Raw genomic sequence first — 27,067 nt, forward strand, 5'->3', positions numbered from 1 at the left:
CCACTCCATGGCCTTTTTACCGTAATGGCAAGATGCCAAATCCGGCCAAAACAGTACGGAACAACCGTGTTTCTTCAGGAAAGGCAGCAGACGTTTATTCAAACACTCTTTCACGTAAATTTCTTGGTTGACAGTCCCGGAAGCTTTGAAAATGCTGCTTTTCAAGCCACAGGTACAGATGGCTTGCCAAACCAGATATTTCTTTGCGAACTTTGACAGTTTCATGTGCTTGAAAACATCTGCTACCTTTCCCCTTCCTTTTGCCGTATAAAACTCCTGTCCCGGAAGCTGCTTGTAGTCGGCTTTGACGTAGGTTTCGTCGTCCATTACCACGCAGTCAAACTTCGTCAGCATCGTCGTGTACAGCCTCCGGGATCGCGCTTTGGCCGTCGTATTTTGTTTATCATCGCGATTTGGAGTCACTATCTTCTTGTAAGTCGATAGTCCGGCTCGTTTTTTGGCTCGATGCACGGTTGTAGACGATACACCCAGCTTATTTGCGGCATCTCGGAGAGAGAGGTTAGGCTTTCGCTTAAAACTACCGGCAAGTCTCTTTGTCGTCTCAGCGGCTTCCGGTTTTCGATTTCCCCCCGATCCAGACTTCCTGGCTGTCGACAAACGTTCCCCAAACACTTTAATTACATTTGTAACGGTTGATTTGGCAACTTTTAGCGATTTTGATCAACTTTGCGTGGAAATTTCCTCCATCATCGATCGCTTTCGGTTCTGTCCATCTGGAAGAAATCAGCAGTTCAAAGGGACATCTAGTCGGAATCTGGTGGACGGGTCGAATTTACTTGAACACCGTACAGGTTGGATGGCTTCTACGTCCACCTCCCGATCCGCTAACGCTCTAATGAGAATGAAGGGAACCTAAATGCTTGCCGTGATCCATCCGAAAAATTAAGAATGTAAACACAATCACAAAAGTCATAACTTTCGGGGTTGCCAAACACATGAAATACCCGAGCAAAGTCGGATATCAAAATGATATCAAATTATGTTTTTGAAATCATGTTGATAACATATTTTGATATGCTATTTTTTAATTTCGGTTGAATTCATATTTTAATATGATTTTGATATTTCTAAAAAATATAGTTAAAACATTATTTGATATTTTATAAAAAGAGCATTCACATTTATCACTGAAATCTTCTTTTTTTCATACAAGACAATTAGGATGCTTGCTGTCTTCTTTATGAACATCACAATGGCAATTATGATTTCTACAGTTATACTTAACAACATTTATTGTTATTAATCTACCAGTGAATTGAATTTGAAAATCGATATAGCTGAAAGATATCGGGAAAACTGATTGAAATATAGGCTTGTTATTATTTTGAATAGATGAAAAATTATTGATAACATTTTTTGATTTTGAATCTTGATATCAACTAATAGATTTCGGAACATTCAGATTACTAAATTTTATGTCATAATATCAAAATAATAAGTAATTTTTATTTTATTTTTTATTTTTTCCTATCATAGTTATAATAACCTAGTGATGACTTATTTTGTTTATTATTAACGAAATTACTAATATCAAAACGCAAACATGGATTTGTTATCAAGATAACATAATTTGTTACCTTTTAAATATCCGTCATATACCATTTAGATTTCATTTTTGTTATGATTACTGTCAACTCGACCACACGGTAGGCAAAATATGTTATCACGAACGCTTATATTAAAATATCAAATTTAGTTTTCATTTTGTCTTCATTCTCTGCTCGGATATTGACACCTTGGTAGGCATACTGTGATTGCCACCTTGATAGACACGTTCGGCACAGCGCGTGGCACAGCTTTCGGCACAGCTCAATCCCTCAGCACGTATTAAGGTGTGCAGAGTTGAATACCCCTAGTTTTTAGCACTATTTGCCCAAAAATTATTAGTTTTATCCATCGTCACTTTTATGTTTTAAAAATAGTGTGATTTGCAAATTGGAAATTTGCCTCCACTTCCGGATCAAATTTATGTATAAAAATTAATGTTTTGAAGCTTTCTGGTGTAGCCAATTTAAAGTCTTGTGTATTGATGGTGATAATCCTGAAACATTTTGGTTCCAGCAGTGTTTCTAATGTCTAAGTCCTTCAATGTTTGTGGTGAAGCTACAGCTTGCTGACATTGTTCAGTATGTTGCAGGAGGAAGCAGGCTAATAGTCGGAGGTGAACGGGTGTTCCACGCCAACCATTTACTTCTTGTCGGAGTCCAGATCGTGCATGAAGACGGTGTTTCAATATTTGCCACCTGCTTGAAGTCATCTTCACCCAGATCTGACCCACACAAGATTTCCATCCGCACCAAACCAGTATTTGAAAAGTGGAGCTTGAAGTGTTCGTGTAAGGCTGGAATGGGAAAATGCAAGCATGTAATGGCAGTTTTAAACCATTTACTTATGTAAGAACTCAAATTGTTAAAATACATTTTGACGTAGGACTAAGTCTTTGATTTCTATATGGGGGTACACTTTGTGAAAACCGAAAATGAAACATGTAACAAATTAAGAAAGATTTTTTACGTTAATAACTCAGCTGGCTCTGGTCCAATTTAAATAATTTTATCACCAATCGATCAGAAATATGGCTACGCATCGATAACAATGCATCCGAATGTTGATTTTCAACAAGAAACTATTGAAAAACTGGTAAATGTCCGGCATTGTTCAAAAGCGTTGAATTAACTAACATATCCACCAATTACCTACATGCATATACTGCTTCCCCAGCACAGTCGTCAGAGAGTAGTAAGTAGACGAAACAAGTCGAAGTGGCATTCGCCTCCGATCCTCGGGCGCGTGCGAATAGGGAGGATGGAATTGCGTAATATTTTGCACACTCATCGCCATATTCAGAACCAAACGCAAATTCTTCGAGATAACCACCATCCGTCTTCTGGCTCGCCGTGGCGGTGTCTGACGTATCTCCGGTCTGATTTACGAGGTGTGCTGAAGGTGTTCCTGAAAAATGAGATCCGTGATGCTGTCACCTACATTAAAAACGCCAAGCGTAGGCGGCCATGGATGTCATCTACATTTTGAAGTGACAGAGATACACTCTGTTAGGTTTCGGAGGTTAAATCATCACCAACCTTGGCAACAAAACGGCTCTTTTCAGGGCCACCAAGCTTATTACAGTAAAGAGTAGGAATAGAATTCATCTGTCTGTTTGTCCATATTCAGAGCCACACGCCCCACCAACCAGACAAAATGCTCATGTAACCAAACTTGGAAGCAGGGAAACAAATGATTTTGATATGTTATCTTCATCAACATTCTCTTTGAATCGCCACGGCCGGATATTTTCGATGGAAGAAGCAAAAATCAAGCTTGTTATTCGACGAAGACGGCAGCAAACATTTTTGAAGCAAAGTTATTTACGAAAGAGTGACAGCCGATGAAGAGAATCGATCAATGTAGATAGAACCTATTGAAAAGTGACGCGAGATTTGTTTTCCGTGCTGAGCACCAATGCTACCGACGCCAGGGAGGCAGCTCCCACACCTGGACCCTACCAATCGATCCATCAACTCAACCGGGGACCAACAGCTTTACTTCCCGAAGGAAGGCGTGATCAGAGATGTTATGCCTTAGAACATGCCGGTGGCGCCGACTGAGATTGGACCCAGGCCTGCTGGGGTGAGAGGTAATCACGCTAACCACCGGCGCCGATATCTTTCAAAGTGATATCACGGCGAATTAGAACGACCCAAATTTGAGTTTAGTCAACTCATAAATCACATAAAGTGCAGGAACTCAGCGATGAGTAAATTTGCCTCATGTTTTCCCAGATTTTTCCAGGATTTTCCAGGGAAAAATTCCTGAATTTCAGAAAAGTAAAGATTGGATTCACTCAGTCTATTGGTACTACTCCGAGACTGAATAAAATTTTCGTCAATTTCCTCATTTTCTGGCAGATTTTTTAGGTTTTCCACAGGAAACCATGAGTCAAATTTACTCATCGCTAAGTTCCTGCACTTTTGGCGATTATGAGTGAACTAAACTCAAATTTGGGTCGTTCTCATTCGCCGTGTACGCAAAAGGAAAAGAGCCAGTGTCGCTACTTGATAGCAAACTACTCATAATGGGAGGAGTCTGTGTAGCTTTTATACCACATGGTTGCACATCATTCTGCTTTAACCTGAAAAGATATAAAAGAGCCCTGCTGAGATCTGGGCAAAAAACGTGAAATGGCCGATCTGAACAGGCAGATTGCTTCCAGAATGGACTCACTCCGAAATGAAAGTTTCGGGCGTGTTGTCCAGAATCTGAACGACCGCTCCAGACCATTCTGGAAGGTAGCCAAGGTCCTGAAAAATCATCCCAAACCCGTTCCACCTCTCAAAGTCGAAAATGATGACGATCGGCTTTTAATTACCCCACAGGAGAAAGCAAATGCGATCGGCAAGCATGTCGCTTCATCGCATTTGCTTGGCTCGACTATCCAAAGTCCGCTCGAAGATCAGGTTGCGCAATGCGTTCAAAACCTAGATGCCTACCCTTGTGTCGTGCCTCCGGCGGATATGATTACAGTACAACAAATTTGCTCAGCGCTGAAATGCACCAAGAACATGAAGGCTCCCGGGTTTGACGGTATATTCAACTTGATCTTGAAGAGACTCAGCATGAAAGTGCAGTCTCTTCTAACCGCTATCTTCAACAGATGCTTGGAGCTACAGTACTTTCCAAGCATCTGGAAAGTAGCAAAATCATACCAATCCGCAAGCCCGGTAAGGATTCAACATTGCCTTCAAGCTACAGACCAATCAGCCTCCTTTCAGCGCTGAGCAAATTGTTCGAGAAACTCAACTCAACCGTTTGCTCAAGTTTGTCGAGGAAAATAACATTCTCCTTCCGGAACAGTTTGGGTTCAGAAAGGGGCACTCCACCAATCACCAGCTAGTGCGGGTGATGAATAACATCCGAAGTAACAAAGCTGTATCCAAGTTCACAGCCATGGCCTTGTTAGACGTTGAGAAAGCGTTTGATAATGTCTGGCACAATGGGCTTGTATACAAGCTTTGTAACTTCAACTTTCCATTACATCTGGTTAAAATCACCCGTAACTACCTCCAGCAAAGGTCGTTTAAGGTATCCCAGCAGGAGTCCCGCAAGGCAGTCTACTGGGCCCCTTGCTTTGCAGCATTTACACTTTCGACATTCCTCCCCTTGGAGACGGTTGCGTGTTTTTCCTGTTCGCAGATGATACCGCAATAGCCGTCAAAGGAAGGATGCCTCGCGAAATAACGAACAAACTTCAACGATGCCTTAACGCCTTTGCTGATTATGCCACCACGTGGAAAATCAAAATCAATGCCTCCAAAACACAAGCGATCATGTTCCTCCATCGGCAATCGCCCAAACTGAAACCGGCTCCATCTTGTACTGTAATCATGGATAGCACAAGGGTTGAGTGGTCTGCCGAAGTAACCTATCTCGGGATGTTGTTCGATGAAAAGCTTCTCTTCCGTTAGCATGTAGAGAAAACTGTAGTCAAGTGTTCTGCCTTGGTTAGGTGTCTGTATCCACTGATTTGCCGCAGATCCCGCCTCTCAAGGGTGAACATACTGGCCGTCTACAACAAATCATAGCACCTGCGATCCTCTACGCAGCTCCGGTGTGGGAATCATGTGCACAGACTCACAGGAACAAGAATAACAAATTTACATGAAGAGGCAGGCATTGCCAAAATAGATTCCAAAATTAACGAAATTAAGACTAAATTTGCACAAAAATGTAATTTATCAGAACATGCTTTGATAAGCAATTTGTATATAGTAGGTTAGGTGTATATAGAAGCTATAGTTTAGTTGCAGTTGTTAATAGTAGTTATAAGTAGTCTCCTTTTTCATATTTAAAACAAACCAATCCCACCAAGGTGGTCATTCTTAAAACAGGCCTGATAGGACTAGGAACTGTAATTAATAATTATTGAAATTTCAAAATAACTAAAGTTGAAAAGACGCATCTGTGTCACTAGAAAAGTAATACAACCACACAAATACAAGAAATAAAGATCATTTAAAGTCAAAAGTAAAAAAAAATAGCATTAGCTCATTTTCGCTTCGGACGGCGTGGTGAGCAGCAGTAGGAAGGTGGTGGCTAGTCCACTCCTTTACACCCAACAAGCAACAATTGACTGGTCGTGGCAAAGGAGGAAAAGGTCTGGTAAAGGAGGTGCCAAGCGTCATCGCAAAATTCTTCAAGATAACCACCATCCGTCGTCTGGCTTGCCGTGGTGGTGTCAAACGTATCTCCGTGGTCCGTGGTGCTGTCACCTACACTAAACACGCCAATCGTAAATGGCCATGGATGTCCTCTACAATAAAACGGCTCTTTTCAGGGCCACCAAGCTTATATCAGTAAAGAGTTGGAATAGAATTTATCTGTGCCTGTTTGTCCATATTCAGAACCACAAGCCCCCAACGACCACACAAAATGCTTGGAATGCACGAAATGCACACCAAACTTGGAAGCAGGGGTGCAAGTGATTTAGATTGATTCTCTTAATCAACTTTCTCTTTGAAAAAAATTACTTCAAATTTGGTACGCCTACAATTCAAAAACGGAAAGAGTTGAGATAATAGATAATTGATCAATTAAAAGAACTAAATGCTCTTCACAAATGCATTCAAATACTTATCGCTTAACATTCTTAGTAGTGCACAAACACAAAAACCCTGAATTTATTCACCTATGGTGAAATTTGACCCTTTTTATTGATTTAAATTCTGCGAAAAATGGTCAAGTCCGTACTCAGAAACAGCAAGTAAGACCATTTTTTAATGATACAACACATGTGTGTAGAGTAAAATCGTTTGATGTGTCGCATGCTCGTCTACCATTGTACCTCGACTCGTTTACAATATAACAAAACATATGCTCTGAATCACAATATCTCCTATGATTAAAAAATAAATTGAAAGCCTCATGCAACAACCTCAGCTGGAATAATTTCAATGCATATGCAAATTTCATTGAATGCCGTTTATTGTACCCAATAAATTATTTGCACTACCAGCTATCCGCAGAACCGTACCTTTCCCGGGCAAGGAGGAAAACATATGGCGACGTCGGTGTCCATGTTAACACCAGTTCCCACAATGCAATTTTGTTGTGAAAACACGACGCCAAACAGAAAGGAAAATAACTGTCGTCAACTGAAAGGACACCTCATCCAATAGTGTCACTATTCCCAAGGGGTACAATATGACTGTACGCACAGTCAGTCACGGATTTTACGTTCGCCAAGATGGTCAACTGCAGCAATCCACTTGAAAAATTGAAAACTCATTGGAACGATCTTCGTCGAATGGTGCAGCCCTATCTCAACTACGATTACGACCGATGCCTGGATCTGATCATGGTTGGTGCCGGAATCCATCCGTTGGCTGGCGATGAACCTTGGAAGCGTAACTGCCTGTATGTATACCGACTGCTGGGGTTCTACCATTTCCTCATGGCTCTTGCCAAGCTCGGATTTAGTATCCAGAACCTAGATGATCCGGAAGGACTATTCTCGTCTGTCACGATTGTAGCGTCTATGGCAACAATCTACGCCAAAGCATTTACCCTCGGGCACTACGATAAAGCTGTTCGACAATCCAAGATTTTTGTCAACAGCAACTTTGGCCATTCGGGTGATCCCGGCTTTGACAAAACGGTTCAGCGGGACTCAACGAGGACCTCCGGAAAAGTAACGTTGATCATGTTTGTTCTCATTTGCTGTGATCAAGTGATAATTTCGATTCCAACCTCTGCTCGGAATCGTGTCTTTGGCATACCACCGCAATTTCACGTGCTTGGCACTTGGGCATTCAGTTTGCTGCAAGAGACGTTCGTTTTAATGTCATGCATATTTTGGGGCTGTGGATGTTTCTGCACTTCACTTACGGTCATACCTCTACTCATGGGACTGAGAAAAGAGCTGATGATTGTTGCTCGTGCTTATGAAACGATCGGAGAACAGGCACAAGCTCAAACAATGCACGTTCAAATCAATATGGTGGGAACATCCCGGAAACTGCTTCCCAGTAAGTTTAATTGGAAGCATTTGAAACAGATCTTGAGAGACACCGTGGTTCAACATGCTGAAGTGATGAGGTAGGTGATTCCACTGGTTCTCTCGGATTGATGATCATTGCATGCTTTTTTTTTGTTGTTTAAGAAACATTCATCTACTGCAACCCCTCGTAAGCTACGGCTACGCCACCGCCTACTACAGTGTCATGCTCGTCGCTTCGTTAGTTGTGTTTGTGGTGATTAGAAATGGGATATCATGGGTCTCTCTAATGCTTACTATGACTGGAACCGTTTGGCTGTTGGAGTGTTATTTGTGGTGTCGTACGATTGATTCGATTCAAGAAACCGTTAGTGCCCTTCAAAATTGCTCTGATCTTGCAAGTGGCCACACATTTTTCCTATATATTGCAGATAGAGATGATTGCTGGCTCTGTTGCTACGCTAGGTTGCGGACTGCAACATTCGATGGACAACCATTCCGAGTACATCGAGATGAGAACTTCACTCAAGATAGTCCAACTTAATGCGTCCCAACGCGAATGGTTCAGCTGTGGAGGAATCTTTCCCATCTCTGTGGAAATGTTCGGAGATCTGTCCATGATTATATATCGGTTCGCTACGTTTCTGCTCAATTTTAATTAAATTCGCTCGGGTGTTTAGACTGCACCAGCTATGGAGTGAATTCAATAATTGGAAAGTGGATTCCTAGGGTGCACCACATTAAAAAAAACAGTTTCCAATCATTGCAGAAAACCCCGCCTAGTTCGATTCGATTCATCATTTGGAAATATTTCTATGTGCAAATTTTATAAAGATAGACATAGTTTTGGGGGTCTCCCAAAAGGTTAAAATATTGTAACAATTCGTAGTAGACGCAGGTCCACCATAGTTTGACGCACTTTTGTACTACATCCACACTCTGACATGTATTTCACGAAATATCTCCCAATAAATCAACCACTAGTGTTTTATTAACACTCAACCTTTACATTCGTCAAGAAAAACTGTTTGTTGATAGCCTTTTTGAACGAAAGAAAAATCTGTCAAATGCGTTAAATTTCGTCTGTTTTAACAAAGAAGCCTAGGTTTTCGGGGTTAAAAATTAATACATAGTTCAAAAGAAAGAAGAATACACATTGAACGACGTCGTCTTGAGCCTTGACGAAGCATGAAAAATGCTCATGATGGGTTTGTGAGTTTATACATTTTCTCGAAGTCGGTCGCAATCAACGAAAGATTGGAACCACATCTTTCCTATCAATAAATGTCAATATTGGTCAATTTCATTAGTTTTTATTACTTCATTCGTGAAGTTAACGATTTGCAAAGTTGGAGATGCTTAACGTTAATATCAGACTTAAAGTGAACATTGCATACAATATTTAGATGAGGAGATGAAGGTATAGAATTGATAGTTCCGTTATAGTACGGCAGAAAGTAATAAGCGAGTAAAGGACCATTTTGAGTAAGGTACGAATCGAGTCGAGCATTCGCTTGACCAAACTCATCCGTTGATAAGGGGTGGGGAGGGGTATTATTTCTCGCAAACTGCACGAAACTGTAAAATAAAACAAGCATGTTAAACTTTAAGACGCCTAAAAATTCAAAAGACAATATCGTTTATTGGTGGAAATAGTGCCTAGGACTATTATCAAATACGTTCCGGGAGCCAGGGATATACTACAGCTGAAAAATCCCGTACATTTGTTTTCGATTTGGACGATATTGTTCAATAAGATTTGACTTATTGGTTCAGAATCATAGGAAAAATTTACAGGTTTTTTATCTCTGTTCGGAACATAAAACCACATGACCAGTAATTGGATCTATTGTAGTATATCGCGTGTCCTTAGTTTAGTGCATGTCGTATTACTCTATCACTATTGAACCGTATACTAGTTTTGATACAGTTGTCATTCTTGCCTTCATGACAAGGAATAGATTCTAATTGAAAGGTCCCGCTATTTATACCCTTCGAAGAGTGAGAGCACCCTCCAAATGCGCGCCTCTTTGTTAGTCAAAATTGGATATACCAATCAAATTTAGCAATGACACCGATTATGACCATGCATCAGAACCCTACTGTGTCTTATAACGAATATACGGTGTTTACGAGTACCCCGAATACAACGTATGACTCGTCTAATTTTTCATAGAACTAAAAATGTAAAATTAGACGAACTAAACGTTGGTCCTGCGACACCTAGTTTTTAGATCCACAATTACAAAAATGATGATGTACTAAAAAAAATTCATGCAATTTGACAGATATCAAACGTCATTACCATTTTCACCTATACGCCATCTGTGAGTCAATCGTCACTTTGATTCTTCAATTGTTTAATTCATGGGAAAATTCTGACAACGTAAACAGATAAATCAACTACCTGTATAAATTTGAATTAAGACATAACAATCTTCTCTTGATCAAGGCAACCTTTGAGTATAGTCATCATTTGTTATTGTGCATCCGTGGCTGGATGTTCATAATTGCCTGTGTTTTTATCAATATTAATATTCGTCTTCATCTTGATGCATAATATAAATGCAACTATATACAAAAACAAAATACGACAGGGCATCGTTTGCTGACTGTGCCGCGGGTATTGTGGGTTTCCCAGGTACCCGGTTCAAGCTTCAGTTGGCTGCGGTGGCTCTTCTGCTCCTTCTACCCCTGAATAGATAGTGCGTCTATGTTTTGCTGTGCCTGTTGTGGACATTAGTACATCCTTTTCCTTAAACTTGTTGAGGACGCCTTGTCTTGCCTCAAAAGTTATCCCTTTTAAAGTACTGATCTTTACGGAGCTTTAGATTTGATCAATTTATTCGCAGTTCTATTTGTCCAACGCTCCCTGCTGGGTGAGGGGTAGAGGATGACACACACACATTTTCCAAATTATCCTAGAGATACATTACAGGTTAATCGAAATGTTATTCGCTTTCGACTCAGAAATTTTGAGCATTTTGTGCTTCAAGGAGACTCATAACATAATTTAAAATTAATAATTGTGTTTATAAATAACGTTTTTGGATTATCAATATCATCCCGGATATCTGTTCTTGAAGTTCTGCAGGTATACGATGATTCGACTTAATGATAGGATGGGTAAATCTTCGAGAACCCCCATAATATCATTATTAGGATTGGATTATTAGGTTTTCCAAAACACCTGGAGTTCAGATCTTTTTTTTTTTTGTATAATCACTTTAACACTTTTGGATCATTCGTGTCATATCCCGGTTAGATTTGAACTCATGATTTTGGCGTGAGAGGTTTGAATTCCGATCTTTATGTTTTACAGATTAACCAAGGTATTTTACGGTGTCTTGACTAATCTTGTGTACCATAATTAAATATTTTTTTATTTATCTCTGGACCAAGCATCTCATGATTTATTTTCTATTGTTGATTGTGTCCGGTGTCGAACATTTGAATGCGGGCATTCAAGGAGTTTGACGTCGAACATTTTTTTGTTATTGGCATGAATCTGCTTCTCTATCTTCAAGTAGCTTCGTAACAGAATATGTATCGCTTAGGTTTTATGGTAGAACTACTTTACTCGGAAAACTGTAGCAAATGAATTCAAACACTTTTGTTCTAATGACACCAAAAGAGTTGCTAAAAATTTACTCTTTAAGCTGGTAGAAACAACGGGAAATTGCCGAGCGACTCGTGCGTGAACAGATTGCGCGTGAGAGAGAAGAATCGAGTTTTTTTTTGTAATTTTAAGGATTTTTAGATACTTTACCAAGACATAATATAAAAGCTGTAAACAGATGTGTAAACAAGAGAATATAATTATGTATATGATATAAAATTGATTGATTCCAAGTACCATTCCAAGTTTTATAAAGCTTTAAAGGATTCTTCGAGGCCAAATTATGGCCTACAAGACTATGATAAAACCAAAATTGTTACTCGCCTTGAGAATATATGATTTTTCCCGGTGCGATTTGGGGTTTCCTGCATTTTCCACGGTTTTTTCCCGGCAAATACGAATTCCCGGTTTTTTCCCGCATTTACCGGTTTTCCCGGTTGGATGGACACCCTGTTAGTAGTACAGGTCGGACTCGATTATCGGTAACTGACTTGTGTCACTTCTATTCATTAACACATTAACACATCATGTGACATATCAAATTACAAATAAATTCAAAATTAAGGAATATGTTGGACATGATCAATATCTTCAAAAAGATCGAGCATTCATCCAAAAAACCTTAGAAATAATTTCGATGGTGTTCCGAAAAGATACGATGGTTTTTACGGCAGAAAAGTCTATAATAGGATAAATGACGGCTTCGGCAATACCTTATTCTATTATCGTCAGGGGGGTAACAACATTCTTGAGAGCTCAATTTTGGCATGTGGATACAATGTGTTCCAAAGCATCTATTGGCCAAATTTGAGTGCTCTAGGACTTTGTTTACCCCTTGACGATAATAGAATAAGTTATTGCCGATAAATTTTTGTTTCATTTAAGTGACCTTACTTGAATTCAAGTTGAAAATGCGATAATTTTACACCCGCCGCTACCCTGCCATCCATTTTTTTAAATTTGTTAACCCTAACCACCGCCTAGGCTAAAACAGGTTCTACGCCGCCGCCGATGAAATGACCGGCGTACAGATCTAATTCGGCATCCTAAGTTTTGGTATTACTTTTTGATATTTTACCTCTTTTGTTATGCTAATTCATATCAACTTTAGATATAAATACTAAAGTGTCTACCCGCCACAGCTGAACAAGGAGATGTAACTACTCAGTTTTTTTTAACGTTCTCAGCTTCTGATTAATTCAGTTCCGACTTACCCACGTAATAATTCAAGCTGAACAGTAAGAACAGAAGGTGATTATTGATTGATTTAAGGTAAACAAAGCTAATTAACACCAGGCTGAATATAAAGTTGATTAGTAGTCCAAGAAACAATTCCAGCTGAACTGTAAGAACAGAAGCTGATTTTTGGTTGATTTAAGGTGTACAAAGCTGATCAACACCACGCTGAATATATAGTTGATTAGTAGTGCATAAAGCGAATTGTATCTTTATAATTCAACCTTATTATGTTAGCTGATCTAAAGATTAAACAAGACTTATTCAAGCTTAACACTACTCCACAAATCAGCAATGCGCTACAAATATTTTGATAACCTTATATAATATTAGTAATCTATTGCAAAATTTTGTACAATGTCGTCAGTTTCACTCGTTGGATTTCCGGCAGTTTAGTTCTTCTAAATACACTGCCTACCTTACTAATCCTAAGCAGCGCCAGCACAAGGAAAAAAAGTTTTTTAGAAATGGCTATTTGTATTCCTGTGTGAACATGAGAGGAATGTTTTACTGTCACCATTTGTTGTTTACATTTCTGCATTGCTGTATAATACTCTTCCGGTTTATATTATTCAACATTGAATAATGCGTCATGTTTGAATCTTTTTGCCATACATATGCTTAAGTGGCTCAGTAGGTGTGGTTGATGACTGTGAATCAGCAACTGCTGGTTCGAATCACAAAATTCAAAGGTAATTTTTAGAGTTATAATATCAATATAAATATGTAAATCCACTTAGTCAGCATCAAAATAAAGCAGTCTCATAAAAAATATTAGATATGAAGTGTTCTTCCATTCCATTTTTTGAAATAAAACTAGAAGGCTGAACAAGGGTTGGAAAATACTGTTATTTAAGGCCTTAAAAAGCTTATAATTTATGTTACTGTTAAGCTTTCAGCTGATAAAAATCACAAGATTTAGATGTTTAAAACCTGAACAAAGGTTAACGTGGACAATGTACAGCAATTATTAAAATTAATGCTGAATTGAAATCGATGAAACAACACTTGTTAAGCATCAAATTGTTACCTGAGCTAGCAATTAGCTAGCTGATCTAAAGACTGAACAATACTGATTTAAGCTTAACATTACTCCACAAATCAGAAATGCGCTACAAATATTTTGATAACCTGATAGAAGAATAGGAATCTATTATATAGGAATTTTGTATATTAATTCTTCTAAATTCACTGAATACCTTTCTAATACCAAGCAGCGCCAGCAGTAGAGACAAGGAAGAGGATCTTTTTAGCAATAGCTCCAGGTAGTAGTGGACTGCAACAATGTCGGGAGTATTAACATTGGTTTACCTGTGTTTTAACTGTTCATCACTTTATATTGCATTGAATTTTCAGACCGCATAGCAAAAATATAATTCAATTATGGCGCCAAAATTGGCTCCAAATAACCAACGAAATAAATCGCGCCCTTGTCACATTGTGAATACTGAACTTGACAATCAGAGAAATGTTTTACTGTCACCATTTGTTGTTTACAATTCTTCATTGCTGTATAATACTCTTCCGGGTGCTATTATTCAACCTAAATTTGACGTGCTTCAAGGTAATGATCACACCTTTTGCCACACGTATGATTAAGTGGTCTAGTAGTAGTATAAATATGTTAATCGATTAGTCAACAACAACAAGGTAAGCAGTCCCATAAAAATTATAAGATATGAAGTGGTCTTCAAATAATTTTTTTGAAATAAACCTAGAAGGCTGAACAAGGGTTGGAAAAGACTGTTATTCAATGCCTTAAAAAGCTTATAATTCATATTACTGTTAAGCTTTCGGCTGCTTAAAATAACCAAATTTAGATGATTAAATGCTGAACAAAGGTTAAGGTGGTATATGTACAACAATTATTCAAACTGAGGTTGAATTAAAATCATTGAAACAACACTTGTTAAACATCAAATTGATACACGGGATAGTTTCGTATTAACTTTCTATGATTAAAACGATTAAGACAAATGTAAACAAGACTGACACATACGACACGAATGTCACAGAAGTGATAAAGTGTCACTAATAAATAATAATAATAATAATAATAATAATAATAATAATAATAATAATAATAATAAATAATAATATGCCCTCATACGTCCATTCAACCACACCACTCTCACTATTGGATAACAATCTTCATTTTTACGAGCATCTAGCTTTGATCAAATGAGTTGGTTAGTTAACTACTTACTAATCCATAAGATTTGCATTCTGTAATGAGCAATACATTAGAAATAACATTAGTTAGCTTCCTCGTCATAGTTAATGGCGCTCTGTACCACGTAACGAGATGCATTTCACAGCAAACAGGTTTATAAACACCTATTCAATCAAATTATCATTTGAGAATATGTTACAGCCCAAACGACGCCCATCTCGAGCAGTGAGCATATTAAGTCGTTGACACCGTGTCGGTAGTAAACCTATTCAACGCTCTCCACTTTCTCGAAAAAATATAAAGCGTTGCGTCTTCAACTAATACTCAGTCGGACTAGTGCTACCTATGCAGAATGGACGATATTCGGGAGCTAGGGGTAGCCGAGTTCTATCGCAACTCTGTCATCCTCATCACTGGCGCCACAGGTTTCGCGGGGCAAGTTCTACTGGAAAAAATTCTACGAAGTCTTGAACCACGTAAGATCTACGTTCTGGTACGGAGCAAGCGAAACGCGAACGGACACCAACGGATGCATCGTCTGTTGGCGAGTGTTGTAAGTTCACACATCTGATAGCCTGGTGTTCAAAGTTCTAAACCGAACTGGTTGTCCTCCCCAGCTCTTCGACAAGGTTCGCAGTCATGATCTACCAAGCCGTGTGATACCATTGGAGGTTGACTTTGAACAAGAAAATCTCTCGATTGATGAATCCCTTCGAGAAACTCTTGCAAATGAGGTCAACGTAGTGTTCAATCTTTTGGCCAGTATTAACTTCAACGATCCCATTTCCAGTGCTCTGAAAACAAACGTTGAGTACCCCAGAAAACTCCTGCAGCTAGTGAACACCTTCCACCATCTGAAATCGATGATGCACGTGTCCACCTTCTACTCCAACTTTGACCAAAGTACAATTGAAGAGAAGATATACGAGGATACTCACTTCGGTGGATATGAAAACGTCCAGCGAATTCTAGCTCATCTGAATCAATCGGAAAAGGACGCTTTAACGCCACTAATTTTGGGTAAACTACCAAACACCTACACCTACACCAAGAAATGCACAGAATCAATGATCCAGGACAGCTTTAGCCATCTACCGATCGGAATCTTCCGACCTCCAATTAGTACTGTAGAACATCGAAACCTATCGAACAGCTAAGTAACACATTCCCGTACATTGCAGTAACTTCGACATACCGTGAACCGATTCAGGGATGGTACTACAAATATAACGGTCCCTGCGGATTGATGCTTGCCATCTACAATGGACTACTGAGGGTCATGCCGTTTGATTTCAGCAAGAAACCATTTCTAGCCCCCGTTGATTACTGTGCGAATGGAATACTCTGCTGCGCCGTGGACGTGTTCAAGAAGCACCGATCTACGGTCCAGGTGTACAACTTCACGGATGACACCCGGAACTGCAACTGGAAGGAGGTTTACTATGGATATGTAAATGGGATGAAGCCTTTCAGTGCATACGTCAAGTAAGATCCACACAAAACATTCTACCGAATTTTGAAAAAAAAACTGTAATGATTTCCACATTTCATAGTGGTCGATTTTTGACGATTACGAGCGATAATCATCTGCTGTGCTGCATTGCCCATGGGTGGATGCGGCTGCAGGCGGCTTTCGTGGATTGGATCTTCTGGGTCTTTTGGAAGAAGCAACGAGCAGCAACGGCTACGGTGGAGCGAATCATTTCTCTTTCAAATATAGTGAAACCATTTAGTGTCAACGATTGGGGAACGGAGAACTGCAACATGATCAAAGTGATCGGAGAACTTAACCCGCAGGATAGGGAACTATTTCCCTGTGACCTTAGAGATATAGACTGGAAGCCGTATCTGGAGGGCTTCATTCCAGGGGTTCTGAAGTACGTCGTAGGAAAGCAGCAAAACTCGAGGCACGCTGAATCCAGTGCTGATCGTTGATTCACTTGCTTTGATGGCTTTTACAATCTAAGTAATTTGGCTTATGCTAATGCTACATCTGCCTTGAATGCTGCGTAAAAGCAACTTTTGACATAATGTACTGCCGGGGTTTTATTAGGATATATTATGGTTAATCCATCGATCGACCAACAGCTAGACCAACAAGGCAGATCGAATTCACTTGCCTTGGAGCCTCTGGAGTACGTCATCGATGGATCTTACGGGCGATAGCGAGAGATTTTGTGACACGAACCGGAAACTGGGATCGGAGTATTTTATCAATAGAAAGAACATTGTAATAAGTGATCAGCAGATCAATTATTAATATTATTGCTGTAGTTTTACATCATGTGAATAAATTTCATGTAAGGTGGATGCTTCCATTATGGTTATACGCTCCTATATTGGTAAAGGAGATCAAAGCAACTCGGTGAAATTATAATAATCCTAATGCTATAAATCCGGAGTGATTTGAGATTTGGGCGTAATTGCTTTTGTAAACAAACGCGTCAATTACTGATTTCTCTTGAATAAAAGCTCAATCTCACAAACAAACTATACCAAATGATAGAGGAATCATTCCTCTACCTTATAGTGTTGTTACTTTTCGAGATTGAGCTTTTATTTGCGAGAAATCGGTGATTGACGTGTTTGTTTACAAATGCAATTACGCCCAAATCTCAAATCACTCCGAAAATGTCAGTACTGCATAAATAAAGGCTAGTTTAGTCTCATGTTTCAACCCAAACGGTCGTATTAACTCCCTCCTCTAAGAGGTTATGGGTCATTGCTAGAGAGGACGTTACCATCAGTGCTGATAAAAATCCTTTCTTCTACACTCAATTTAGCTGAAAATGAAGAAAACCATAACAGATAGACCAACTACCTGCATGAATTTGAATTTTGATTTAAACAAATTCCCTTGATCTAGGCAACCTCTGAGTATCAAAAATAACATTTCGACAGTGAGCATGCATAAGGGCCTATACGCGATGATCGATTATCTTCGTCGATTTTCTCTTTTGTTAATAACTCGCTAGATTTAACGTTTCTCGGTGCGTTTGCTGTTGCTTTTGATAGCCAATACAACCTTTTACTACTCTGCATTGAACAAATTCTAGAAAATTGTTTCGCTTAGCTGTAGCAATGCTATGAGAATCGATCATCGCGTATAGGCCCTTATGCATGCTCACTGTCGATTTGTTTTTCTTCATTTGTGGCTGGTTTCTCATTATCGCCTCTGTTGTTGTAAATATTGATATTCGTCTTCATCTTGGTCGGGATGATATTGAGGATCAAATGCAAAATGATTATTTTCATTTTAAACAAATATAGCGCTGAAGAACGTGGTTTTTATACATAAGTAGCCGGCAAATTATTGCCTCAAGCTGAACTGATGATAATATCTAGAGTCGGTGTATAATGAGTCACGCCAAGAGAAAAACAGTTGAACTCGCATCACGGTTTTCGAAAGATTCCCTTTCTTTTCACTTGGCAACAGAGGACTTCTGCATCAACTTCAAATGACTTCTAGCGAGGAAAAAAAGTAACGGCTGTAGTAAATCATTAAATTGGTGATTTTGTCAATTTATCTTAACGAAAAATAGTAGAAATTCTCACTAATGACCATTACAAAACGTATCGCATGACAAATGTAATGCTCACTGCGTGTTTATGATCATTTGTTCGATTATATTTTATGTTTAATTGCAATACCTTTCGTGGACCTTTCATAGCATCGTAATGCTTGTTTACTTTGCACGATAGGTAGCCGGTTTGACAGTTCAATAGGTAGACTTGGCTTCACTCTTGGCGTGACTCATTATACACCGACTCTAATAATATCGATGATTTAAGCAGTGTGGTCGACAATATTCAAAATAATCATTTTGCCCAAAATGTCGTTGATTATTTTGCTTTTGAGGATCACTTCTGATTTTCACAATTTTGGGTTTGATAATCGAGCACTGGTGAATATCAACAAACGCGTATTCGTTGATGTATAATAAACTCATTTGTTCATTTCGCTCGTTTCGTAACTACGAAGATGTTCAAAACAAACGCAATTCATCGACACTGGGTTGAAGCGATACTCCTTGCATGTGATGGTAAATGATAAAAACAGACACTGGTTACCATATCACCGGAAAAAAACCAGAAGGCGCGGGCGACGACCGGCCTCCTGCTGGAGGTTAACCAGCTGAACCTAATCAAGGACTGCAAAACGGCGAAAGTGACCTGGGAGAAGCTGCGGGACATTACGAGAAGGCAACACTGACGTCCAAAGTGTCGATTATCAATGAATGACGGAGAAGACATCGAGCAGCACATTTTTGAAATGGAGGGTCTGTTCGAGAGGCTGACGCTGACTGGAGAGGAACTGAGCAAGAGTCTACAGGTAGCTATGGTGCTCCGGAGTCTTCCGGAATCGTTCTCGACTCTGACCACGACGTTGGAAAGCAGGTTAGACGACGAGTTACCGCTGGATCTGATCAAATCCAAGGTGGTCGACGAGGTGGCAAAACGTTGCTCGAGCGGTGGACTGGACTCGGTGCTCAAGACCCACGTGAAGCGGAAGCAACTTTTGTGTCATTTTTGCCAACAACCGGGGCACAAGCAGAAGGATTGTCCATCTCTGGCCGAGAAGTGGACAAGCGAACGGAAATCATCAGATGGCCAGCTTGATAAGCGAAACCAACCACGGGTGCGAGCAGCTCGCGAAGAAACTCCGAAGAAGGAGTATTCGTTCGCGACGAGAGGAACTGCAACGGTATCGAAGAGTGAGCCATCAATAGTAACCCTCAAGGAGGTGCTATTGGTACCGAATTTCGAATCGAGCTTGGTTTCCGTGAAGAAGCTGACGGGCAAACGGGACTATGGTCATTTTCGACGTCAACGGATGTCGAATCTTGAAGGACAAGAAGGTGATTGCGGCAGCAACGATTTCTGGGGGACTGTACTCCCTGACGGTACCCCAGGAAGCACTAGCCGTGAAGCACCATACGTCAAACTGTCAGCACACTTGGCACCGTGTGTTGGGGCATCGTGACCATGAAGCCGTCAGTGAGCTGGGTATGGCAACTGGAATCGAGATGGAAGAGTACGGCTGCCGAGTCGTCTGTGAATGCTGTCTTGAGGGCAAGCTGACATGTTTTCCGTTCCCCAAAAAGTCGAAGCCAAAATCCAAGCAACCATTGGACCATATTCACACCGATGTGTGTGGACCCATGCGAACCGTGACACCCGGTGGGTGTCGTTATTTTCTCACCATGATTGACGACTTCACCCGGTTTACCGTCGTATATTTCCTGAAGCAGAAGTCCGAGGTTTCCCAGCGTATTCAAGAGTACGTCAAGTTCGCCCAGACGGAATTTGGAAAAACCCCGAAGATCATCCGTTCCGACCAGGGATACGTTGCTGAGCGCAGGGGATACGTCAGCAATTTACCACCGCCTACACTCCGCAGCAGAACGGGGTTGCAGAGCGGAAGAACCGCTCACTGGTGGAAATGGCGCGCTGCATGCTACTGGACTCCCGAATGCCGTTGAAATACTGGGCGGAAGCGGTTAACACTGCGAACTATCCACAAAACCGTTTGCCGACGAAGCCGTTGAAGAAAACGCCGTACGAGCTGTAGTATGGCACGAAGCCGGACATGAGCCACCTCCAGATGTTCAGTTCACCGGCGTACGTGTGGATCCCTGGAGAGAAGAGAAGCAAATTAGAAGCGAAATCTCGGAAGTTGCTGCTCGTTGGTTATTCCTTCCAATACAAGGCGTACCGATTCATGGACCCGAACAATGACAAGCTGACCGTCAGTCGGGACTGCAGGTTCCTGCCATTGGACGAGGTTCGGAATGCCGAACCTCAGAAGGGAAGTATCGTTGATTATCCATTTAGACTCCTAGAGCAACCGAAAGCTGAGGTCCCCGTTATTCCAGCAAACTTGGACGAGAGAGAGGACGAATCGGATGAGTTCGATCTACTCGGGTTCGACGAAGACGACAGCGTAGACGTATCGGATGAGTCCGATCTACTCGGGTTTGAGACTAGCTACGACGATACCAATGAGGAGACGTTTGTGGAAACAGAAGCGCAGGGAGAACTTGAGACATCCGACTATCAGGAGGAGCAAGACGTCGTCGGCGAAGTTGATGTACCAGTAGTCTGACGATCGGAGCGTACCACAAAGGGCATCCCGCCAGAACGGTACCAAGACACCGTGCGCATAGCAGCGCAATATGTCGACGAGCCACGCACATTCGAAGAAGCAATGGCAAGGCCCCGAGCGCAACATGTGGGAGGCAGCCATGGAGGAAGAGATGAAGGCGCATGTCGTCCGTTTGCCGCCAAACAAGAAAGCAGCAAATGGGTATTCACGAAGAAGATGAACGAGGGCGGAAACCTGATCCGCTATAAGGCCAGTCTGGTAGCGCAAGGATTCAATCAAAAATACGGAACCGACTACCATGAGGTCTTTGCGCCAGTCGCCAAGCAAACCACTTTTCGGACCCTGCTGAGTGTCGCCGCCAGACGAGAAATGCTGGTGAAGCACGGCGACGGGAAGACGGCGTACCTACACGGAGAGCTGGAGGAGACCATTTTCATGAAGCAGCTGGTTGGATACCATAACGGGGTCAAGGACAACGTACTGCATCTACGAAAAAGTCGCTACGGTCGGAAGCAGGCTGGAAGGGTGTGGAATGAAAAAATCACCGAAGTCTTGAAGCAGCTGGGCTACGTGAAGAATCTGAAGCAGACCCATGCCTGTTCGTAAAAACCTGGAAGAAGAAGAAGACGTTCATATTACTATATGTGGACGACATGCTGATTGTCACTAACACAGAAGTGGAATACAAAGCCGTCCGGAAGCATTTAGCGGAGCACTTTACCATTATGTGCCTTGGAGACGTGCGACACTATTTGGGAATCCGAGGAATCCAACAAACCTTCATCCGGAAGGTAGCCGAACGGTTCGGACAACCAAAAGCGAAGCGCTCGCCGATACCGATGGATCCCTGGTACCCGAATGTACAGCAGAAGGAGGAGGAGCCCATGCCGAGAAACGACGAGTTCCAGAGCCTGGTGGGTGCTCTTCTATACATCGCGGTCAACACGGGACCGGACATCGCCATAAGCGCCTCAATTCTGGGCCGCAAGGTGAGTCGACCAACGAAAGCAGACTGGACCGAAGCAAAACGGACGCTCCGGTATTTCCAGTCAACAGTGGATTGGAGTCTACGTCTAGGTTCATCCGGACCGCTGGAAGCATACGTCGATGCAGACTGGGCTGGTGACAAGACAGACCGGAAATCAAACACCGGTTTCGTATTCTGTCTTGGAGGACCAATCAGTTGGGCAGCCCGAAAACAACCATGCGTAACTCTTTCGTCTACCGAAGCGGAGTACGTGACGCTTTCCGAAGCCAGCCGCGAGCTGATGTGGTTGATGAAGCTACTGAAGGACGTCGGAGAACCAATTCTGGCTCCTGTAGTTGTACACGAAGACAACCAAAGCTGTATTGCGATGCTGAAATCTGCCGGCGGTAGCAACCGAACAAAGCACATCGACACTCGCTATAATTTTGTGAAGGAGTTGGTCAATAATAGTGTGATGGACGTTCGCTATTGCCCCAGTGAACAAATGGTTGCCGATGGTCTAACAAAACCATAGGCTCGCGTCCAGATGGAGAAGATGCGCCTGAAAATTGGTCTACAGCCCGCCGTGCTTGAGGAGGAGTAATCGAAGCAACTCACCGAGCTTGAGGAGGAGTGAAGGATATCGAACAACTCGGTGAAATTATAATAATTCTAGTATGCTATAAATGTCAGTACTGCATCAATAAAGTCTAGTTTAGTCTCATGTTTCAACCCAACCGGTCGTATTAACTCCCTCCTCTAAGAATTGGAGTGTTTTGTTAATGGCTAGCCAGATGGGCTAGTTTAAAGGGATTCCCCTAACCTCTGGTCTAGCCACGGAGATCGTCTGGGGTGGGCTACACTCGCCTCTTTTGTTGGCTAGCTCGAGCTTGAAACCCTAGAACTTCAAGGTCGGCTCCTGGCTTGTCGATATTGATCCGAAGTAGAAAACATCTTATCGTTATTTTCAACTCTTTTATTACTTACGGTTTCGGTGTCTGTAGTGTGTGTGTGTAGTGCTGGCCAGCGATGACGGGATTCTGCAGTGGGTGGGGTTTTTCGGCGGCGGATGAACGGACTGTTCACAGCGGATGCCGGTGCTCGACGGTTGTCACCGTGTGGCACGACGGATGTTGCACTGGGGCTCGATCGGGTGATCGACGGTGGTCTCTCAGTGGTCGTCGGTGTATTACCGATGGACGCTTGCTACACGGGTGTTGGCGTGTTAACGGACGCCCTCGTGTTTTAGCGCGTAATTAATAGGTCCTGAAGGGAATATGAGATGTGGTCTTAGGGCTGGGAATTCCGCTACCAGGTTATTGATTGGGTCCTACCTGACTCCGTATTCGGTGGTATTAGCCGGTATTTGTTGGTAACTCTTCACGATTTTTTTCAAAACTTATAGCAAACTTGGCAGATCGATCTATCTCGCGCAATGGCTGAAGTGAAAGAGAACCATCTCTTCAGTTTGACCCAGTACCCAACAAACAATTGAGAGCTCTTATAAAACACCTGAGTTGATCAAACGTTGAATAATAGCTTCCAGAGTTGAACAAGAATGTAGTTGTATTGCCATTTGATTAAAAGTTTTAAAAGCTGTTGGAGCACTCTTAAATGATTGTTTACGTTCGGTTTAACTATATGCTTTATAAGACCTACGATATCTTTTATAGCACCTTAGTTAAACTGATTCACAAGAGCTATACAGAACGTGGAATAAACGCATCAAAACAAACAATTGGGAGCTCTTATAAAACACCTGAGTTGATCAAACGTTGAATAATAGCTTCCAGAGTTGAACAAGAATGTAGTTGTATTGCCATTTGGTTAAAACCTTCAAAAACTGCTTGGAGCACTCTTAAATGATTGTTTACGTTCGGTTAAACTGTTTGACAGGAGCCATATAGGATGTGGAATAAACGCATCAAAACAAACCATTGGGAGCTCTTTTACAACACCTGAGTTGATCAAACGTTGAATAATAGCTTCCAGAGTTGAACAAGAATGTAGTTGTATTGCATTTTTGGTTAGAAGCTTCAAAAGCTGCTTGGAGCACTCTTAAATGATTGTTTACGTTCGGTTTAACTATATGCTTTATAAGACCTACGATAACTTTTATAGCACCTTAGTTAAACTGATTCACAAGAGTTATACAGAACGTGGAATAAACGCATCAAAACAATCAATTGGGAGCTCTTATACAACACCTGAGTTGATCAAACGTTGAATAATAGCTTCCAGAGTTGTACAAGAATGTAGTTGTATTGCCATTTGGTTAAAAGCTTCAAAAATTGCTTGGAGCACTCTTAAATGATTGTTTACGTTCGGTTAAACTGTTTGACAGGAGCCATATAGGATGTGGAATAAACGCATCAAAACAAACCATTGGGAGCTCTTTTACAACACCTGAGTTGATCAAACGTTGAAAAATAGCTTCCAGAGTTGTACAAGAATGTAGTTGTATGTATTGCCATTTGGTTAAAAGCTTCAAAAACTGCTTGGAGCACTCTTAAATGATTGTTTACGTTCGGTTAAACTGTTTGACAGGAGCCATATAGGATGTGGAATAAACGCATCAAAACAAACCATTGGGAGCTCTTTTACAACACCTGAGTTGATCAAACGTTGAATAATAGCTTCCAGAGTTGAACAAGAATGTAGTTGTATTGCATTTTTGGTTAGAAGCTTCAAAAGCTGCTTGGAGCACTCTTAAATGATTGTTTACGTTCGGTTTAACTATATGCTTTATAAGACCTACGATAACTTTTATAGCACCTTAGTTAAACTGATTCACAAGAGTTATACAGAACGTGGAATAAACGCATCAAAACAAACAATTGGGAGCTCTTATACAACACCTGAGTTGATCAAACGTTGAATAATAGCTTCCAGAGTTGTACAAGAATGTAGTTGTATTGCCATTTGGTTAAAAGCTTCAAAAGCTGATTGGAGCACTCTTAAATGATTGTTTACTTTCGACCAACCACAATTTTGTTGCTAAAAATAGCACAAGTGATAGGCATGTTTATATAACCATAAGGCAATGATTATTCGACTGCAAGAGAAGTCACTCAAGATGAGCTTGATATACTTCTCTCATATGATCAAAATATGTATTCAAGAATAGAGCAGATGGAAACAGAAGCGGCTGGCAATCCGGGATCATGAGTTCGAATCTTGCTTCGAGAAACCTTTGGTGGAGTAGAGGTAAATTATATATAGGTGTTATTAATAAATGCAAACATTAATTTAAGACATATATCATATAAACAACGATAACATTTCTAGATAAATTCTCTCAATTAATGATTAGATAGATTAATTGAAAGAATATCAATCAAAGATTAAACAGATGCTTGTTACTACTTCCTCCATGATCACAGAATGTGAATTATGGCATAATTACATATTTTTTCAATGTGCACAAATAAATTAAATTAATAAAAACTGTACAAGCAATTATTTTGGCGCACCACGACAATTGTTAAACTAATTTTAATCCGTGAATATTGTGAGTACTTACACAACGGTTATTAAGGAGTCATTAAAAAGTGCTATAAACGCTTTTCACCGCTTGCTGTATAGTGATTATTTAGGAGTCATAAAAGAGTGTAACAAACGCCTCTCAGGTTCAATCTCTAATACATTTCGAAGCAGCTGTTAGGAGGTGTCTACAAACGTTGTATTAGAGCTTTCACCAAAATAATAAAGCTTGAGTTTAAATATGTATCTATAAACGTTGTATAAAAGTTGCTTCTATCCGGTTGTTAAGGAGTCATTGAAAAGTGTTATAAACGCTTTTCCCCGCTTGCTGTACAATGATTATTTAGGAGTCATAAAAGAGTGTAACAAACGCCTCTCAGGTTTCCTCTCTACTAAATTTCAAAGTAGCTGTCAGGAAGTGTCTACAAACGTTGTATAAGAGCTTTCACCAAAACAATAAAGCTTGAGTTTAAATATGTATCTATAAACGTTGTATAAAAGTTGCTTCTATCCGGTTGTTAAGGAGTCATTGAAAAGTGCTATAAACGCTTTTCACCGCTTGCTGTACAATGATTATTTAGGAGTCATAAAAGAGTGCAACAAACGCCTCTCAGGTTTACTCTCTACTAAATTTCAAAGCAGCTGTCAATAAGTGTCTACAAACGTTGTATAAGAGCTTTCACCAAAACAATAAAGCTTGAGTTTAAATATGTATCTATAAACGTTATATAAAAGTTGCTTCTACTCCTATACCGCGTATACATATAATGCTGTAGTTGAACAGGTTCTCCAAACCAGTGTAAACAAGAGTTTTACAGAAGTTGTAATAAACAAATTGTACAGTTATTATTCAGCATGCAGTTGAATAAAATCACAATGGAAGCGTTTCTTCAACAAGAAATTGATTTTGGATAAACGTTTTACTGAATACGTTAGACAACACCTTTGTGTTGCAGTTGTATAGGTTCTCCAAACCAGTGTAAACAAGGGTTTTATAAAAGTTGTGGTGAACACATTGTGCAATTATTATTCAACATGCAGCTGAACAAAATCAAAACGAAAGCGTTTCTTCAACTGGAAATTGTTACTTGGGTAGCTTCCCCCTTGACCTAAGCCCATTTCCACCTCCCTCCCACTTTTCCACCACCCCTGGTCCATATCCTTCTCCTGTTTCCAACGCCCACCTTCTTCCTTACTCCTTCCCGTTATGTATTCTGTGTTATGTGTTGTTGGTGTGACTGGGTTACAATATTTAATTGGACCGTTGGTTTGAGAGTGGTCTTTAAATTGACTTACATATCTATTTATATTAACATTCAAAAACAAGGCCGTAGGCCATAAATGGAACACACCGTAATAGGACCGTACAGCCATAAATTGCTTTAAAAAGTAGAAATTTTCCAAGTAAAATATGACTTCGCTTCGCAATTCAAATTCAAGTGCACTTTTCCTGGTGAAAATATTAAAAA

General features: G+C 40.6%; 2 protein-coding genes across 2 annotated transcripts in view; one reads left to right on the forward strand and one right to left on the reverse strand.

Annotated features, from left to right (window-relative positions):
- LOC135699366 (uncharacterized) overlaps positions 1-16,977 on the forward strand; it is an 82,601-nt gene extending 65,624 nt beyond the window's left edge. The window contains exons 7-11 of the mRNA XM_065219608.1: positions 7,334-7,722; positions 15,394-15,595; positions 15,660-16,164; positions 16,224-16,527; positions 16,596-16,977. Of these exons, the coding sequence (XP_065075680.1) occupies positions 7,334-7,722; positions 15,394-15,595; positions 15,660-16,164; positions 16,224-16,527; positions 16,596-16,977 (1,782 nt within the window). The remainder of the gene's footprint in view (positions 1-7,333; positions 7,723-15,393; positions 15,596-15,659; positions 16,165-16,223; positions 16,528-16,595) is intronic.
- The window catches only part of e(y)2 (enhancer of yellow 2), a 278,423-nt gene that overhangs the window by 130,007 nt on the left and 121,349 nt on the right, over positions 1-27,067 (reverse strand). The window lies entirely within an intron of this gene.

The sequence above is a fragment of the Ochlerotatus camptorhynchus genome, unplaced genomic scaffold (assembly GCF_037179485.1).
Source record: "Ochlerotatus camptorhynchus isolate MF236.1 unplaced genomic scaffold, CSIRO-AGI_Acam_v1.1 ptg000107l, whole genome shotgun sequence".
NCBI classification, from domain to species: domain Eukaryota; kingdom Metazoa; phylum Arthropoda; class Insecta; order Diptera; family Culicidae; genus Ochlerotatus; species Ochlerotatus camptorhynchus.